Source organism: Anomaloglossus baeobatrachus (assembly GCF_048569485.1).
Source record: "Anomaloglossus baeobatrachus isolate aAnoBae1 chromosome 5 unlocalized genomic scaffold, aAnoBae1.hap1 SUPER_5_unloc_22, whole genome shotgun sequence".
Lineage (NCBI taxonomy): Eukaryota > Metazoa > Chordata > Amphibia > Anura > Aromobatidae > Anomaloglossus > Anomaloglossus baeobatrachus.
In genome coordinates, this window is record NW_027441798.1 from 862,860 (window position 1) to 882,091 (window position 19,232).

At 47.6% G+C, this 19,232-nt stretch overlaps 1 protein-coding gene across 1 annotated transcript in view; it reads right to left on the reverse strand.

Moving 5' to 3' along the window:
- Positions 1-235: 235 nt before the first annotated feature.
- LOC142259020 (uncharacterized) overlaps positions 236-19,232 on the reverse strand; it is a 56,682-nt gene continuing 37,685 nt past the window's right edge. The window contains exon 8 of the mRNA XM_075331557.1: positions 236-1,932. Within this exon, the coding sequence (XP_075187672.1) occupies positions 1,532-1,932 (401 nt within the window). The 3' untranslated portion in view covers positions 236-1,531. The remainder of the gene's footprint in view (positions 1,933-19,232) is intronic.

The following is a 19,232-nucleotide window of genomic DNA, read 5'->3' on the forward strand; positions in this document are numbered from 1 at the left end:
AAACACTTAGTGACAGAATCCCATTAAATTCACAAAATCCCAGGAAAGGTATCATAAATGTTTGTGCGAAATGTCTACAGGTCTGCCTTAACTCTAGGGGTTCTGAGGAAAAATCATCACATCTAAACAATAGAGAAAGCCAGGCATGAAGAATATATATATTTACAAGCATTTATTAACAAAACAACAAGTTTTTAAAAGCAATTATATAGAATGTGATATACTTTTAAGAGTTCCTATCTCCAATCTGAAACTGCTCTTTTTAGTAAATAAAGCAGTGGGCAACCTGAGATTAGAGAATTATCTAAATATAATCCAGCATCAAAACATTTCATGAATGTTCCTAAAGGCTCTCAAAAGTGCTAACAGTGCGCCAGCTAAAAAAGAAAATGAATATTCACTGCTCCCCATGCCATAATCCCGCCCACCTCTAGGCAATGAAGTCAGCGCCAACCAAAAGATGGGCATTATTATTAGCATGGGGAGCAGCGAATCTTCATTCTCTTAAATATCAGGTACACATGATCACTCAGCCGCCGGCTTTCTGCTGTGGCTGGACAATCACATGTGTCTACTATTAGAGAAGGAATATTCACTGCTCCCTAAGCCCATAATCCCGGGGTGTTGGGAGGAGTGAATATTCCGGCAGCTGATGTCCGCGTGTAACTGGGGGCGCATGGCAGTAATGTCATGCGCTGCTTACATGCTGATGTCACTTGCCAGCATCATTCAAGAACACCGTGCACCGGTGTCTGTAGCATGATGTGTGCAGCTTCACACACTGCATCATCTTATGTGTGCAGCGTGATGGGGGAAATATATACCGGAATGGGCCCAAGATGAGGGCCATATATACAAGTATGGGGACATATATACTAGGACAAGGGACATATATACTAGGACAAGGAACATATATACCAGGATGGAATAAAGATGGGTAACATATATACCAGGAAGAAGGACATAGACAAGACAATGGGAGACACATATTTCTGGAAGAAGCCCAGGATGGGGGGACATTAGTACAGAATTGGGGGGATTTTATCCCCGTAACAGTGTCAGCAGCAGATCCCCCCCCATAACAGTGGTTCAGGACCACATTTTTTTGCGTCAATATTTTTCCCTATATTCCTCCTTCAAAACCTAGGTGCATCTTATGGTCCGAAAAATACGATAAGTTTAAAAAAAAAAAAGAAAATAGTTCTTTCCCTCACCAATTCTTACTTGAGCAATTGTAACCAATTTTTGGCTAAAACCCTTTGAATTATGGTACATCATGATGGCTTCTCCCGTGTAACTCATCTGACAACAGGACCTGATTAATGATAAAAAACATTTGGCAAATTCTAAAAGCAAGAATGGCTGCTCCACTCTGTTGGTTTTCTGATGTCGATAAGACTTGATTAACCAGTTAAACATTTCAATTATTCACAACATGAAAAAGGTTCCTTCCCTGTGCGGCTTCTTCACATGTTTAACAAGATCTGATTTCTAAAAATTACATTTTCCACATTCAGAACATAAAAATGGTTTATTTTGTGTGATTTTTTTGATGGTAAACAAGACCTGATTTCCTAGTAAAACATTTACCACATTCTGGGCATGAAAACGGCTTCTTCCCTGTGTGAATTTTCTGATGTCTAACAAGGTCTGATATCTGAATAAAACATTTTTCACACTCTGAACATGAAAATGGCTTCTCCCCTGTGTGAATTTTCTGATGTCTAACAAGAAGTGATCTCTGAATATAAGATTTCCCACACTCTGAACATGAAAATGGCTTCTCGCCAGAGTGATTTTTTTGATGGTTAGCAAGGGTTATTTTCCAAGTAAAACATTTTCCACATTCTGGGCATGAAAATGGCTTCTCCCCTGTGTGAGTTCTTTGATGGATAGTAAGCTGTGATTTCCTGATAAAACATTTCCCACATTCTGAACAAGAAAATGGTTTCTTCCTTGTAGGAGCCATTTCATGTTCCATATCCTTACTGTAACTTTTATTTTGCTTACAATTCTGTGATAATTCGGACTTTTGGACTTGTTTGAAAAGATCAGATTTCCGAGGAAGGACTGGAGGTATATCTTGGACAACAGCATGCTCTTCATATGTATCATGTGTGATACTTTCTTCATCTGTTTTAAATTCGAAAGATATTAGATTTCCATCTGAACTCCCAATACAGTCATCTGCTAAAAATAAACATTATTATTGTTATTTTTTAATGATATTATCTTGAAAGTACATTTATTTTTTTTAAACCATAGGAGCAGGAATATGATGGAAACACAGATTAAAGACAGACAGGACACATTGCAAACTCACAGAAATAAACAGTGAGAGACTAAGGAGAAAAGCAAGAGCAAGGAAGGCAGAAACAGAAAGACAGCAATGGGTTAACACCACAACTGCTTACAGCAATAATGCACAACAACCACAAGTTAGTCTGCATCACAACACCTCACCAGACCAGTATAGTTAAACTATAGCTGGCATTAATGGAATAGTCAAGCCAGGATATACAGGAGGGGAGAGAATGATACTGGCTTCCCACAGCATGTGACCAAAAACACTAGCAAGCAGCCCAGCAGAGATATTAACTCTTGCTAGCCTGTTTAAGCCTGTGGTTAGATGCCTGCATCTCCCTGCGCTGCTCACAGACATCAGAGAAGTTAGCAGGCAGAGTGTAGTTTCCATAGATAGCGACGCTGCCATGACAGTTGAATAACCTGCAAACATCTCCATGACATTGATCCACAACATAGACAATTTCAAAGAGGTTTTTTTCAAAGACGAAAATAAAATAGTTAGACAGATGCCGGATATTTAATAGGGTTGTCCTGGACTGTAATATTGATGGCCTATCATTAGGCTTTGTAACCAAAGCAGGTAACAGGGTCGTGCAGTCTGTGCAGATAAACATTAGAAAGAAAAGCAGAGCAAATTGTATAGGCAATTGTGTGATAACAAAACCATTAAAATATAACTTTTAATATATATCACTAAAAAAATTAAACATACAACACAACATACAGTATATAATTAGTTGCATAGCAACCTATTTAAGGACAGTAGAATATGGATAGGCACTTGCTAGACAAATATCACAGTGACCTCTTCATTAGTTCCACAGATGAGAAAAAGCCACAAAAGGTGGGAAAAAAACACCAATGGTTACAAGCAATAAATGCCAATGGTTATGAATAATAAATACCAAAGACCGTGTTGTCCAAAAACAGGGGGGGGGGGGGGGCAATTTTTCAGCCTCACAGCAGTGAACGGGTCTGGAGTTGAGAGTTCTTTACCAATGCAGACCAGTACCATACCTCGATGGCTCCTGTCACTCAGTGACATTTGTCACTTGTGTTCTTAAATCCTTACAGGAACAAGCGATTCAACAAGGAACGGAGTGTGAGACGCAGTGAGCAAGATGACTGAGGAAGGTCTGTGGATAAAGTGCGGTAAGCTATCTCCTCCATGAGTTCTCTACTCAATAATGGCCCAGGTAACCTATGAACACGTGACAAAGCCCGTTATGTGTGGTGGTGGACAAGACACAGCCAGTTTTGTAAGACGTGTGCCTAATAAGGTAAAAAAAAACTGTAAAGACCTCGTAGAAACACCCCCCTCATCCGCTCTACTGGTCCAGAGATTGCAGATTAGTCATATAAACCTACACATGGTTTATATGAGATTGTGCGAGTTGTGTGAGAGTTTCTTTTCAGGCTTACTCTGAAACATATTCAGTATGGAAAACGTTACTGCTGAAAAACTCATGATGCTGGTGGTATGTAAAAATGGAGTTCCTAAAAGTAGTAAAAGTGCATGTTCTATAGCAGAGGTAATTATAGATATCTTACAGTATCTGGGGATTAGCAGCTATTTTGAACAGGCTAGGAAACTGGCTTCACTAATGGTCCTCACCTGGGGATGCCCCTGATGAACCCGTCTGCCATTGTGAAGAGGGGAGAAACGCATTGGGATTCTTTCAAGCTAAATGTCTAACAAATATGCGTTTATTTTTATTAGCCTGAGGGTGAATTGGACAGTGAAGGGTCTGTGATTGGACAAGATCTCCTCATGACTTTACCTGGCCTTATTATTATTATTATTATTATATTGATACAGTGGGTACATGTTATACAAGTGAAATATTCAATCTTTTTTAGGGTATATCATATTGATTTAAGCTACCAAAAAGCTATTTAAAATACAGAGTTTGAATATTTAATCTTTGGGAATGAATTGGATATATATAATTGCATATTGACGCCTCTTTATCCCCTGTATCTCTGTTTCTATATTCCCTCATTGACATTAGCAGTACGTATTAGCATTAGAAGGTTAATAAAGTATTTAGGGGAGACTGTTGAGGAGAGCCATAAGATGAAATACTTAATTAACCTCTGTACATAGAGCACTGTGAGAAATGTGTTCAATGAAATCGATTCTCTAAACATAAGCCAGTCAGTCTTCAGAGGAACCCAAGATGGTCCCCGATGACATCATAGACCCGCCCATCAGCATCACCAAGATGGCCCCAGATGACATAGACCCTCCTACGATGACGCCCACCAATCAGCTCATGGACTAACACATTATTCAACCCACTGACCAATGAACACAACTGGACATCCCCTTTCCAAGGTTATATCAGGGCATGCTTCAGTTGAAATAAAGCAGTTTCTAGGCCGACCTTGGTCGAGGAAAGATGAATATCGGACTGTGTGTCTGATCTCATTTTTCAAACATGCACTCGATTCACACCAATTAGAATCAGGCAGTAGGCAACTTATGGAACTTTGTAAGAGTTCACCCTAACAATATTTCCTTTAGATAAACATTAGGGCTCCAATTCATCAAGACCAGTGATGGAAACTGAAAAATGACGTCAGGGACTGGAGTGAGATTTCTGGCATAGGGAACGCCGCAGTTTGTTATGAATTAGAGAAGCGGTGACATCACACCCTTCTTCTGGCCAAGCGCTGCCCATTTTGGCAAAGCTGGTTAAAATTGTGGTGAAACCTCCAGAATTCTGACATATTTGCTTTGATGAATCAGGGTCTAGGTGTCAACTCTCCTTCTGTAGGTGTCTCCATTCCTTCCAGGGTAGTTTGCCAGTAGTTCACATTCTCTAAAGCAATAATTATTTTACATCTTATTTAGTAGTTGAAACCTTTTGCATTTCAGTGTGCGGCTGTAACTCTGCCCATTTTGGCAAAGCTGGTTATAATTGGCGTGAACACACACACACACACACACACACACACACACACACACCAGCCGGTCTCCTCTTCAGCTTTAGACTTCTATAATTAACAGACCTTTGGTCACATGATGTGATGCCAAAAAGCTCCTTAAGGCTGCTTTCACACTACGTTTATTTAACATGAACGTTTTTTTAACGCAGAAACGGATCCAGTGCAAATGCGTTTTCATTTCAATGCATTTGCAATGGACTCGCGTTAACATGCGTTCACCTGCGTTTGCGTGCGTTATAGTGAGGATCCAGCGACTTGCAGTTTTTTAACATCTTTCAAAAACGCTACTTGTAGCGTTTTTGAGCTGCGTCCAACTTCTGCAAATTGCTGGATCCTGACTAAACAGCACGCAAACGCATGTGAACGCTGGCGTGCTGATAGACAGGATCCTGCTTGCTCTACCAAGCATGCCCAGAAGCCAGCCTCCGTGATCAGTCCCTCTCTCTCCTCCCTCTGTCTCTCTCCTCCTCCCTCTCTCTCCTACCTCTGTCTCTCCCCCTCCCTCTCCCCCACCTGAGAGCTGCGGACACTCGTAACCAAGGTAAATATCGGGTAACCACTTATCTTAGTTACCCGATGTTTACGTTGGTAACGTGTGCAGGCAGCCGGCTCCTAGCAGCTGCAGACGCTTGTAACCAAAGTAAATATCGGGTATCCAAGCAAGTATACTCGATGTTTACCTTGGTTACGAGCCTCGCAGCTGTCAGATGCCGGCTCCCAGTCTGGCACGTTTAGTTCCCATCACTCCCGATCACATGACTCCAATGCCCGCCCCTAAACATCCAGTGACAGGATCCTGCAAAATAAGACATGCGTTTGCATGCATTTTTTGCTGTAAAAGCAGGATCCGCTTTTGCAGCAAAAAAACGTTCAGGACGCATGTTAAAAAGACGTAGTGTGAAAGCAGCCTAAGCAGTCCTATAATTGGCATATAAACACTGGGGCCGCTAGGAGAATGGGGGCCCTGTAAAATTGTCCAGTGAGCTCTTCCTTTCCCCTAATACCAGTCCTGCATGCCAGCCTGTGTCCTGGTCAGTTTAGACTCCTGCAATTAAGAGACCTTTGGTTCCATCATGTCACATGACTTTGAAGTCATCAAAGATCCTCAACCTTAGAATACAACTGATAATGTCACTAAGAGAGTGGGGTTTCTGAGAAATTGCGCAGTTTGACTCCTCCTAACACTGGCCCTGACAGTAACTAGAGGTTATTTATGGAGTAGGCCTTATATTTCAACCATTCTCCAAAAATCCCATAAAATTATGTTAGGGCTTTTTTTCGGTGTAGGTCGTATTTTATGGGAAACAGGGTATTCATGAACCCTCTGCAGGTCTTTGAGTTGCCTTCATAACAACATAGAGAAGACACTAGAAACAAACAGCAGAAGAAGCAGAAGCAAAGAAAATACAGCTGAAAAAACCAGAGCAGAAAGTCTAAAAATGTAACCACAAAATGAGTGCAGAAAGTACATGAGTAGATATCTCTTACAGGATAGAGCTGGAGGAAACACATCCTGAGGAACATCGGGATCTTCTTGTTTACAGTCCTGTGGGACAAGAGGACGGGGACATCTCTCTGGTGTTGTCCTCTTACTGGATAGAACTGGAGGAGACACATACAGGGGCTGAATTCATTCCTTACATACAGATAATTATAGGCCGTGTGTATTTAGTCCTGTCTATTACCTGGTGATGTGAGGGGCTGGGGATCCTCCATCATGACGTCCTTGTACAGATCTTTGTGTCCTTCTAAATACTCCCACTCCTCCATGGAGAAATAGACGGTGACGTCCTGACACCTTATAGGAACCTGACACATACAATGATACCGTCACCCCCGATCCCTTCATAGCGTTACTGTATAATGTCCCAGCATTCCCAGCAGTGTCACCTCTCCAGTCAGCAGCTCAATCATCTTGTAGGTGAGTTCTAGGATCTTCTGGTCATTGATGTCCTCATGTATCGGGGGGTGAGGTGGAGGCCCCGTGATTGGGCTCAGGGGTCTTCCCCATCCCTCAGACACAGGGGCCTGACAGCGCTCACTAGAGGTCTTCTTCACTACTGTGTAATCCTGGTTATGGAGAGACACAGTAATAAATCTCACTCCAGACATTTCCAGAGTCCTCACCTCTCCAGTTCTGTCCATCTGTTATTCCCATAGATAAGAATGATGTAATGTGACGTCATCAGAATCTCTCACCTCTCCAGTAATCCGGAAGAGGATCTCTAGGGTGAGGTGTAATATCCTCTCCGCCATCTTGTCCCTGTCCATATCCATCCTTCACGGGGCAATCAGGAGAATTCTCTTCTATAGAGCGATTGTTCTCCCCCAGCATCTAATGTGTATGGAGCCTGAGCCCAGTAATGGGGAATCTCCACACACCTCCACCTGCAGAGCCGCACACTAGATATATAATACCCTGCACCTACCTCCACCTGCAGAGCCGCACACTAGATATATAATACCCTGCACCTACCTCCACCTGCAGAGCCGCACACTAGATATATAATACCCTGCACCTACCTCCACCTGCAGAGCCGCACACTAGATATATAATAACCTGCACCTACCTCCACCTGCAGAGCCGCACACTAGATATATAATACCCTGCACCTACCTCCACCTGCAGAGCCGCACACTAGATATATAATACCCTGCACCTACCTCCACCTGCAGAGCCGCACACTAGATATATAATACCCTGCACCTACCTCCACCTGCAGAGCCGCACACTAGATATATAATACCCTGCACCTACCTCCACCTGCAGAGCCGCACACTAGATATATAATACCCTGCACCTACCTCCACCTGCAGAGCCGCACACTAGATATATAATACCCTGCACCTACCTCCACCTGCAGAGCCGCACACTAGATATATAATACCCTGCACCTACCTCCACCTGCAGAGCCGCACACTAGATATATAATAACCTGCACCTACCTCCACCTGCAGAGCCGCACACTAGATATATAATACCCTGCACCTACCTCCACCTGCAGAGCCGCACACTAGATATATAATACCCTGCACCTACCTCCACCTGCAGAGCCGCACACTAGATATATAATACCCTGCACCTACCTCCACCTGCAGAGCCGCACACTAGATATATAATACCCTGCACCTACCTCCACCTGCAGAGCCGCACACTAGATATATAATAACCTGCACCTACCTCCACCTGCAGAGCCGCACACTAGATATATAATACCCTGCACCTACCTCCACCTGCAGAGCCGCACACTAGATATATAATACCCTGCACCTACCTCCACCTGCAGAGCCGCACACTAGATATATAATACCCTGCACCTACCTCCACCTGCAGAGCCGCACACTAGATATATAATACCCTGCACCTACCTCCACCTGCAGAGCCGCACACTATATATATAATACCCTGCACCTACCTCCACCTGCAGAGCCGCACACTAGATATATAATACCCTGCATCTACCTCCACCTGCAGAGCCGCACACTAGATATATAATACCCTGCACCTACCTCCACCTGCAGAGCCGCACACTAGATATATAATACCCTGCACCTACCTCCACCTGCAGAGCCGCACACTAGATATATAATACCCTGCACCTACCTCCACCTGCAGAGCCGCACACTAGATATATAATACCCTGCACCTACCTCCACCTGCAGAGCCGCACACTAGATATATAATACCCTGCACCTACCTCCACCTGCAGAGCCGCACACTAGATATATAATACCCTGCACCTACCTCCACCTGCAGAGCCGCACACTAGATATATAATACCCTGCACCTACCTCCTCCTGCAGAGCCGCACACTAGATATATAATACCCTGCACCTACCTCCACCTGCAGAGCCGCACACTAGATATATAATACCCTGCACCTACCTCCACCTGCAGAGCCGCACACTATATATATAATACCCTGCACCTACCTCCACCTGCAGAGCCGCACACTAGATATATAATACCCTGCACCTACCTCCACCTGCAGAGCCGCACACTAGATATATAATACCCTGCACCTACCTCCACCTGCAGAGCCGCACACTATATATATAATACCCTGCACCTACCTCCACCTGCAGAGCCGCACACTAGATATATAATACCCTGCACCTACCTCCACCTGCAGAGCCGCACACTAGATATATAATACCCTGCACCTACCTCCACCTGCAGAGCCGCACACTATATATATAATACCCTGCACCTACCTCCACCTGCAGAGCCGCACACTAGATATATAATACCCTGCATCTACCTCCACCTGCAGAGCCGCACACTAGATATATAATACCCTGCACCTACCTCCACCTGCAGAGCCGCACACTAGATATATAATACCCTGCACCTACCTCCACCTGCAGAGCCGCACACTAGATATATAATACCCTGCACCTACCTCCACCTGCAGAGCCGCACACTAGATATATAATACCCTGCACCTACCTCCACCTGCAGAGCCGCACACTAGATATATAATACCCTGCACCTACCTCCACCTGCAGAGCCGCACACTAGATATATAATACCCTGCACCTACCTCCACCTGCAGAGCCGCACACTAGATATATAATAACCTGCACCTACCTCCACCTGCAGAGCCGCACACTAGATATATAATACCCTGCACCTACCTCCTCCTGCAGAGCCGCACACTAGATATATAATACCCTGCACCTACCTCCTCCTGCAGAGCCGCACACTAGATATATAATACCCTGCACCTACCTCCACCTGCAGAGCCGCACACTAGATATATAATACCCTGCACCTACCTCCACCTGCAGAGCCGCACACTAGATATATAATACCCTGCACCTACCTCCACCTGCAGAGCCGCACACTAGATATATAATACCCTGCACCTACCTCCACCTGCAGAGCCGCACACTAGATATATAATACCCTGCACCTACCTCCACCTGCAGAGCCGCACACTAGATATATAATACCCTGCACCTACCTCCACCTGCAGAGCCGCACACTAGATATATAATACCCTGCACCTACCTCCACCTGCAGAGCCGCACACTAGATATATAATACCCTGCACCTACCTCCTCCTGCAGAGCCGCACACTAGATATATGGCTGCTCTGTGCTTACAGGACCTGTGATGATGTCACATGGAGGGGAGGAGTCAGGGGTCACATGATCAGCTCCTCAGTGTAGTCCTATATTAACTTGCACACACTGGATGGGATGAGGCGCGGTGTCAGTGGACGGTTATAGTAAACTATTGTTGCGTATGTATGTGACCCCTGTTGCGTATGTATGTGACCCCTTCACACTGTTATTTGAATCTTTGCTTTATTGAATTCTTTATTGATAAGTTCAGGTGAGGAGAAGATTTGTTGAGCGACTTTCAAATAAAGACGTTTGGACCTGATCGGTGTCGATCACAAGTTGCTGAAATGTGTGTATGACGTATATGGAGCAGAGCCGCATGTGTACGATGTGTACGTAGCAGTGCTATGTGTGTATGATTCTACGTAGTGGAGCTGTGTATGTAACAGAGCCGTGTGTGCATGATGTGTATGTAGCGGAGCCATGTGTGCATGATGTGTATGTAGCAGATACCCCCTTTTACCACTTTATTAATCCCCAAACACCCGTGCATCTCCAACATATTTCCACACGAGGTCCCACGACAATTCCAGCTCTGCTACATGTAAAGTCACAGCGTGATCATGGCACATGACTATCCGCTATGAGGTTCAGGCAGAGACTGAGCAGCGATCAGTGGTGACATCACTTACGTTAGCCGTGGCCACAGCTGGAGGTTTCCACGGTCCTCCACTTGTGATTGCAGGTAACTTGACCTCAGGTGACGTCAGTGACCTCACCTGAGTTCATTCACTTGTAAGGAGTCGGGGATAGGCCACCCCTGCACAACTGCGGCACACTGAGGGGTTTAGTACAGTGGAACCTTGGTTAACGAGAACAATCCGTTCTGGGACTGTGCTTGTTAACCAAGTTACTCGTTCAGCAAAGCAAGATTTCCCATAGGAAATCATTGCAATGCAGACAATTCATTCCACAACTTGGTAAATGTCCCATCCTGGTCCCCTATTGTGCCATTCCACACACGTACAAACACACACAAACTCTCACGCACATATTATGCTCACCTTACCTTCCGTTCCATCACCAGCCTGCTGGGACTTGCTGTTTGCTAGGTTCACGGGCTGTGTATCAGGTAACCATGACGATGAGGGAGGAACTTCTGCACCCAGAGCGCTGACGTCAAAGGCAGGAGCCTCTGATTGGCCAGCGCGCTGCCTTTGAGTAGCGTCTGACAGCGGAAGTTCCTGCCTCGTCGCCGATGGTTACCGATACACAGCCTGGAGCGGCGAACTACAAGACCCAGGAGGTCGGCGATGGAACGGAAAATAAGGTGAGCATAATACTGTATGTGTGTGCATGCGTGTATGTTTGTGTGTGTTTTGTGCGTGCATGTGCATGTGTGTGTTTGTGTGGTCTGCAAGAGCGGGTCAGAGCGCGGTGGATGAACAGAACTGGAAGTGTGTGCGGTGAGTATTTTGCTCATACAGCAAAGCTTTCTCGTAAACAGAGTTACAAATTTACAGAAAGCTTTGCTTGTTAAGCGAAATTCTCATTAACTGGGTTACTCGTTAAGCGAGGTTCCACTGTATATTGTATTTCAATGCATAGTACTGTGTGTGGGTCGCCACCAGGTGGCAGTCTGGCCCAAGGATCATATGCTTGGCACCTGGGTTGGCGGAGAGCGGGATAATAGAGGAGGAGGAGGACAGGATACTATAAATAGGGCAGTTAGAGGGAAAGGGGTAGGTGAGTCCCAAAGGAGAAGTAGAAAAGATAAGGCCAACATTGAGACTGATTTCTGACTCTAAAGGCTGCTTTACACGCAGCACCTGCCCCCGTCTTTTGTGCGTCATGGGCAAATCGCTGCCATTGGCGCACAATATCGCCGATACGTGTGACGCCCTGGACTAGCCAGGTAGTCACAGTTAGCGCCCCGCACAACACCTGTCCCTTAAAAAGGTGTCATCAGCCAACCATTAAACTCTAGTCACCCCTCTCTGTGCTTGATGGACACACCAGGGGGTCGGAGCTAGGCGGTTAGCCACGTCCACCGAGGAGTTCAGAGAGCCGGAGGCGGGAAAACAGTGCAGTCTGACAGTCAGATGAGTTTTAGGAGTGGAGTACAGAGGAAGCAGGCCTGTGTAGCAGGTCTGCAGTAATCTGACAGGTGCCGGGGTAGGGGCCTTGATACCTCTGGCTAGGAGGCAAGCGGTGGCCTCAGCCTGCAGGTGCCGGGAAGACGGCTCGGTGGAACCGTGGTGGACTGGGACAGGGTAGTGGCCCGCCGTTACCGACCCGGGGAACTGAATCAGAAACCGGAGCACAAAGGGGAGTACTCAGACCCTGAAACGAGGTCCAGAAGCCACTGGACCGGGTTAATTAACTGATTGCGGTCTGGACTGTAGGTCCTTTCTCACCCAAAGTCCCGACTGAAGACAACAGCCCAACGAGGGGGATAGAAAGCCACCGCACAGGCAGAGAGATCCCACAGGCCAGCGTCTGCGGGCAAAAGGGCTCTCCCGACATACACAAAGCCGGGGAGTGGACTCCCGTCGCTGAAGCACAGGCAGTCCACAGCTACACTACACGGTGCAGGAGAAAGGCAGAGACCACCAACCGGGTGGGGGACCAGACGCAGCCGGCTGCGGGCACCGGCCACCATCAACTTGGTTTACCAGAGACTTGTGTATGTTTCTAATCGTGAGTACAACAGTGCCCTCCGGCCGCGCACCTCCCTGCACCGCCCAACCAAACAACTCTCAACGGGTCCTGGGGCCACCATCCCTGCCCACAGAGGGGTTAACAACTTGCTGCATAACATCTCCCCCGGGTGTCCCGCAATAGCAGCGGTGGTGTCCACCTTCACCACAACCCGTGGGTGGCGTCACAAACTCAAACATGGCTCCGGCCGTGCACCTACGTCCCCTAAAACCGCCAGCCCCCCTTTCAGATCGAAGTGGACCACGGGGCCCCCGGGTCCGGAGATGCTCGAGCCACTCACCAGTGAGCCCGGATCCAAGCGGCTCGATCGCAGCCGAGCCCGGGGCGGTACATACGCGTCACACGTACTTACCTTCCTAGCGACGATGCTGTGGGCGGCGAATAACCTCATTTTTAAGGGGGAGGTTCGTGCATCATCACAGCAAAGTCACACAGCGGGCCACCAATAGAAGTGGAGGGGTGGACACCAGCCGCATTATCGACACGCCCACCTCGTTGCCGGAGGACGCAGGAACGCTGCTGTTCGTCGTTCCCGGGGTGTCACACGTAGCGATGTATGCTGCCTCAGGAACGACGAACAACCTGCGTCCTGAACGAGCAACGACATTTGGAAAATGAACGACGTGTCAACGATCAACAATTTGATGAGTATTTCTGATCGTTAGCGGTCGCTCGTAGGTGGCTCACACAACGACGTCACTAATGACGCCGGATGTGAGTCACGAATTCCGTGACCCTGACGACATATCGTTAGCGATATCGTTGCGTGTAAAGCCCCCTCTAGAGTCATCCCTGGATCACGGATACGTGGGAGGCTGACAAGTTGTAGAACGGTCTAGTCACGTCCCCTGTGCTTGGAGTATAGTCCAGCGGTCAGGGTGGTGGCCGTTCTCCTGGTAGCGTATTTGCCTACAAAGTCCCTAGCGAGACCGAAGTCAATGGCACCCTCAAGCAGAAGGACATGCTTGTTATTGACCTAGGCAGTGATCGAGGAATTAAAAACACTATAAGCTATTCCTAGCACAAGCATCCCTGTGGGTGGGATCGGAAGGCTTAAGAGGCTACTGTATTTTTCGGACCATAAGACGTACTTTTTTTTCCCCAAATGTTGATGGAAAGTGGAGGGTGCGTCTTATGGTCTGAATGTGGTTGAGGGGAATGAGGGTGCTGCGGTGGAGCGGGTCATCGGGGCACGAGCAGGCTGTAGCAGCGCCTGCTGTGACCACGTGGGCCCACTCATTACATATGCACGCCCATCCTCCCGCCCATCATCTCTCAGCACTGAAGCTGACAGGTGGGCGGGATGATGGGCGGGGGCGCGCTTAGTAAACAGCCGGCCGCATGATCACCCCTGGCAACTACAGCCTGGAGTGATCATGTATGTATTCACTGCCCCTCGTGTATCATCATCAGCGCAGGGTGCAGTGAATCAGTATACTGTACTCACCGTTCCCCTGCAGCATCGCAATGTCCTCCCGTCTGCCGGCTCAGGCTGTGTGGAGACTAGCGGCGCTCACAGCGATGACGTCATCGCTGTGCGCACGTGTCCACATGCAGCCGGAGCCGGCAGACAGGAGGACATTGCGATGCTGCAGGGATCGTGTTCCGGCTCCACACAGCGCTGCCGGCACAGACGGGAGGAGGAGCCATGCTGCGTGGAGCGAGGAAAGGTGAGTGCAGTATAAACGTTTATTTTTATTTTTTTGTGTGCCACAGGATGCCGGACATATAGCAGGATGGGGGTATATGAGCAGGAGGATGGGGGTATATGAGCAGGATGATGGGGATATATGAGCAGGATGATGGGCAGGATGATGGGGGGTATATGAACAGGATGAAGGCGTATATAGCAGGATGATGGCGTATATAGCAGGATGATGGTGTATATAGTAGGATGATGGCGTATATAGCAGGATGATGGCGTATATAGGATGATGGTGTATATAGCAGGATGGGGGTATATAGCAGGATGGGAGCACATACCAGGATGGGGGTATATAGCAGGATGCGGCCATATGCCAGGGTGGAGTATATAGCACGACAGGATGGGGTATATAGCATGATGCGGCTATATACCAGGATGAGGTATATAGCAGGATGGGAGCACATTCTGTCAAGGGAGGAATTTGCGTTGAAGACTGCTAATGGAGTCTTCACTTGGGATATCCAGAGACGGTGCCGTATTAGCTGTATATCAGTGCCAATATATATCAATGTATATAAGACAAAGAACACACAGACAACATGATCTCTCCTTGAGTCAGCGATACCAACTGAACTAGTTTAAGGCCAGAATCACACTTGCTAGTGTCTCGCGTGTAATTCGCGCGAGTCTCTCATGGTAGAACCCGGCATGGTCGCACACTATGCATACAGGAGCGTCTGAGCTGCATAGAGATACATGCAACCGACCCGCTCCTGTCAGGGGAGTGTGCGGCCAGGCCGGGTTCTACCATGAGAGACTCGCGCGAGTTACACGCAAGGCACTAGCAAGTGTGATTCTGGCCTAATTAGATAGATCCAATTATACCATAAGCATGAATAACCTTGAAGCTAACAAGGAGTGCTTTACACTCCCCAATTTCTCACATCACATTGCCTGCCCTCCCGTACATTCCTTCTGTGTGAACATTACTGATAACACTTTTTACAGCTTCACATTCTGGCTTCATCATCTTTGGTTAACTCCTTCATGATTATACAACTTTGAATTATACTATAGGTCTGTGCGATGGCTACATAGACAGACAGATAATTATACAACTACATCTACATTTTGATTATTTATATACACAGATATTCTTATTACGTTAGAACAAACAAGCTATAACTCAGGCGACCTCCACAGTATATTCTCTAAATGGGCTATAATTAGCAGTGGGGTACCGCAGGGATCTGTGCTAGGACCAATCCTTTTTAATCTCTTTATTAATGACCTTGTGGATGGGATTGATAGTAAAGTGTCAGCCTTTGCTAATGACACCAAACTATGTATGATATTAAAAACTGACCTTGATAGTAAAATATTACAAAACGATATGGATAAGATGTCAGAATGCGCAGATACTTGGCAAATGAGATTTAATGTTGATAAATGACTCACTGAGGTTACCTGAATCCAGCGGTGGATGCAGCGGTGGCCGCGGGTAACCTCAGTGACAGCTCAGCTAATCGCGCCACTTACCTCATTTGCTGCGTGGAGCTGACCGGAGCGGCAGTGAGTAGCGCGATCAGCTGAGCTGTCACTGAGGTTACCCGCGGCCACCGCTGCATCCACCGCTGGATCCAGGTAACCTCAGTGACAGCTCAGCTGATCGCGCTATTGCCTTCATTAGCTGCGTGGAGGTGACAGGAGCGGCTGTGTCTTCTGCTGCTCCTGTCACCTGCATGCAGCAGAGCTGGACGCGACGCTGGAGGACCGTGGATTACGCCGGACATGGAGGGCTTTGTTGTGGGTAATAAATTGGTAATGAGGGAATTTGTTAGTGTTTTTTATTTCTAATAAAGGATTTTTCGGGTGTGTGTGTTTTTTAACTGTACTTTACAGATTAATCATGGACGGTGTCTCATAGACGCCTGACATGATTAATCTAGGACTTATTGGCAGCTATGGGCTGCCAATAACTCCTTATTACCCCGATTTGCCAACGCACCAGGGCAAATCGGGAAGAGCCGGGTACAGTCCCAGAACTGTCGCATACGCATATAATGTATGCGGCAATTCTGGGCGGCTGCTGACTGATATTGTTAGGCTGGGGGCTCCCCATAACGTGGGGCTCCCCATCCTGAGAATACCAGCCTGCAGCCGTATGGCTTTATCTGGCTGGTTTTAAAATAGGGGGGACCGCACGCAGTTTTTTTTAATTATTTAATTATTTATTTCAATGCACAGTATAGACACGCCCACCGGCTGCTGTGATTGGGTGCAGTGTGACACCTGTCACTCAGCGTGGGGGCGTGTCTCACTGTAACCAATCATAGGCGCCGGTGGGCGGGGAAAGCAGGGAATACTAGATTGTTTAATGGGCGGCCGGCTTTTTCAAAAAAGGAAAAGCCGCTGGAGCAGTGTGAATGCCGTGCAGCGCCGGTGATCGGGGATCGGTGAGTATGAGAGAGGGGGGGACACTTCAGTCACTCGGGGGATTAGCGGTCACCAGTGAATCCTTCACAGGTGACCGCTAATCAGGACGCTACACAGACAGAGCCGCGGAGTCGCTGTAAAGTCCCCTTTACACACTGAAACTTTCTAGCGATGCATGCTGCACAGCGGGAAACAAAGGACCTAGGAATGGTCCTGAACGATTTGTAGCGATTACAACTTCACAGCAGGGGCCAGGTCGCTGATAGGTTTCACACACTGCAATGTCGCTGGGGAGGTCGCTGTAACGTCACAAAACCGGTGACGTTACAGCGATGTCGTTTGCGATGTTGCAGTGTGTAAACCCAGCTTTACACATGGAAAACGTAGATTCCGGATGATGGTCGTATCACTCAGAGAGATATTGTAAGCACAATCGGCATTTCACAGGAACGTGTAGTCTCATTATTGCTCTGCTTGGTTATGGGAAGATCTGTGAACGATGGCTGCCCCGGATGCTGACGTCTGACATGAAAACCACAGACTGGACATTTACCAGGAAATCTACTCACGTTACGAGAATGAAGGTGACGCCTTTCTGCATTCAATTGTGACTGGAGATGAAGCTTGTGTACACCACTACGGACCGGAGCCGAAACGTCAGTCCATGGAATATCAGCACAAAGACTCGCCCCAGAAAAAGACATTCAAGGTGACATTGGGCTTTGCCAGTATCCAGTGTGCTGCATGTGCTGAGCTTCCTAGGCCTATATAAAGCTGTATCTTGGTAGTAAGACTGTTCATTTGTCTGTGCACAGCTACAGGTGAAACTAGAAGTTTCCATCCATTATTTATAAAGCTTCATCAGCAGGGTTTTCTCAATATCTGACATGAAATCAGAATAAACCTTTCCCGTTTTAGATCAATTAGGAACCAAAAATTTTTATATTTGTCAAATGCCGGATTAATAAGAAAGAGAGGCCTCAACCACACGGCATAAAAATCGGTGCGAGTGGAGTGCGATAAAAATTGCATTCCACTCGGACCAATATTAGCCTGTGTGTCAGTGCAAAAGGTGCGATTATTTTCTCAGCCCTAATTGGACCGAGAAAACAATCGCAGCATGCTGCGGGAGGAATGCGATCCTTGTTTGTCTCGCACCCATTCCAGTCTATGGGGCAAGAGAAAAACCGCACTGCACTCGCCCGCCCCCCGCAGCTGAGGTCTGCTCGCACGATTGGACCTCAGTCACACGGACACTCGCATGACACTCGGCTCTTCTGTACTGCCAGCGTGAGCCGAGTGTCATGAGAGGGGATCACAGTAATCTCCGTGTGGCCCCAGCAAGAGAGAGAATGTCTCCTGCTCCTCGTCCCCGATCTTCCATGACCTCTGCTATGTGTCTGTTTGCAGCTTCCAGTGCCGCACTTTATGACCCCTGACAACACTTATATATACAACTAAAAATGGGAACACATCATACACACACGACTCCGCTCCATACACCTCATATACACACGGCTCTGCTCCGTACACCTCGTACACACACGGCTCCGCTCCGAACACCTCATATACACACGGCTCTGCTCCGTACACCTCGTACATACACGGCTCCACTCCATATGTCGCGGGCAGAGGAGGGGACGCTGCGCTCACCCACTGCTCGGGTCCGGCTGCTGCTGCTGCTGCTCGGTGGCTCGAGCGATGAGCCGGATCCCGGGGACTCGAGCGGCGTTCCTCGCCCGTGAGTGAAAGGGGGTGGTTTGGTTTAGGGATATTGTCCGTGACGCCACCCACGGTTGTGGTGAGGTTGTGACACCACCGCTGCTCTAGACGGAGATCCTGGGAGCGATGACAGGGAGCAGCTTGGATGTTGTTTCTCCAAGGGTAGGGGGGTTGGTTGTCCCGGGGCCCCGGTGAGGGGTTTAGGGATGGCAGGCGGGTTACATGCCTGGCGAGGTGCAGGGTCGCGGGGGCAGCGCTGTGCCGCACGGCACGGTGGTACTCACTCAGCCAATGATGAATGCAAAGTCTCCGGTAAAACAAACGGCTGGATGGACGGATCCCACAGACGGCTGCGGTGTTTCTCCTCCCGGTAGGTTGA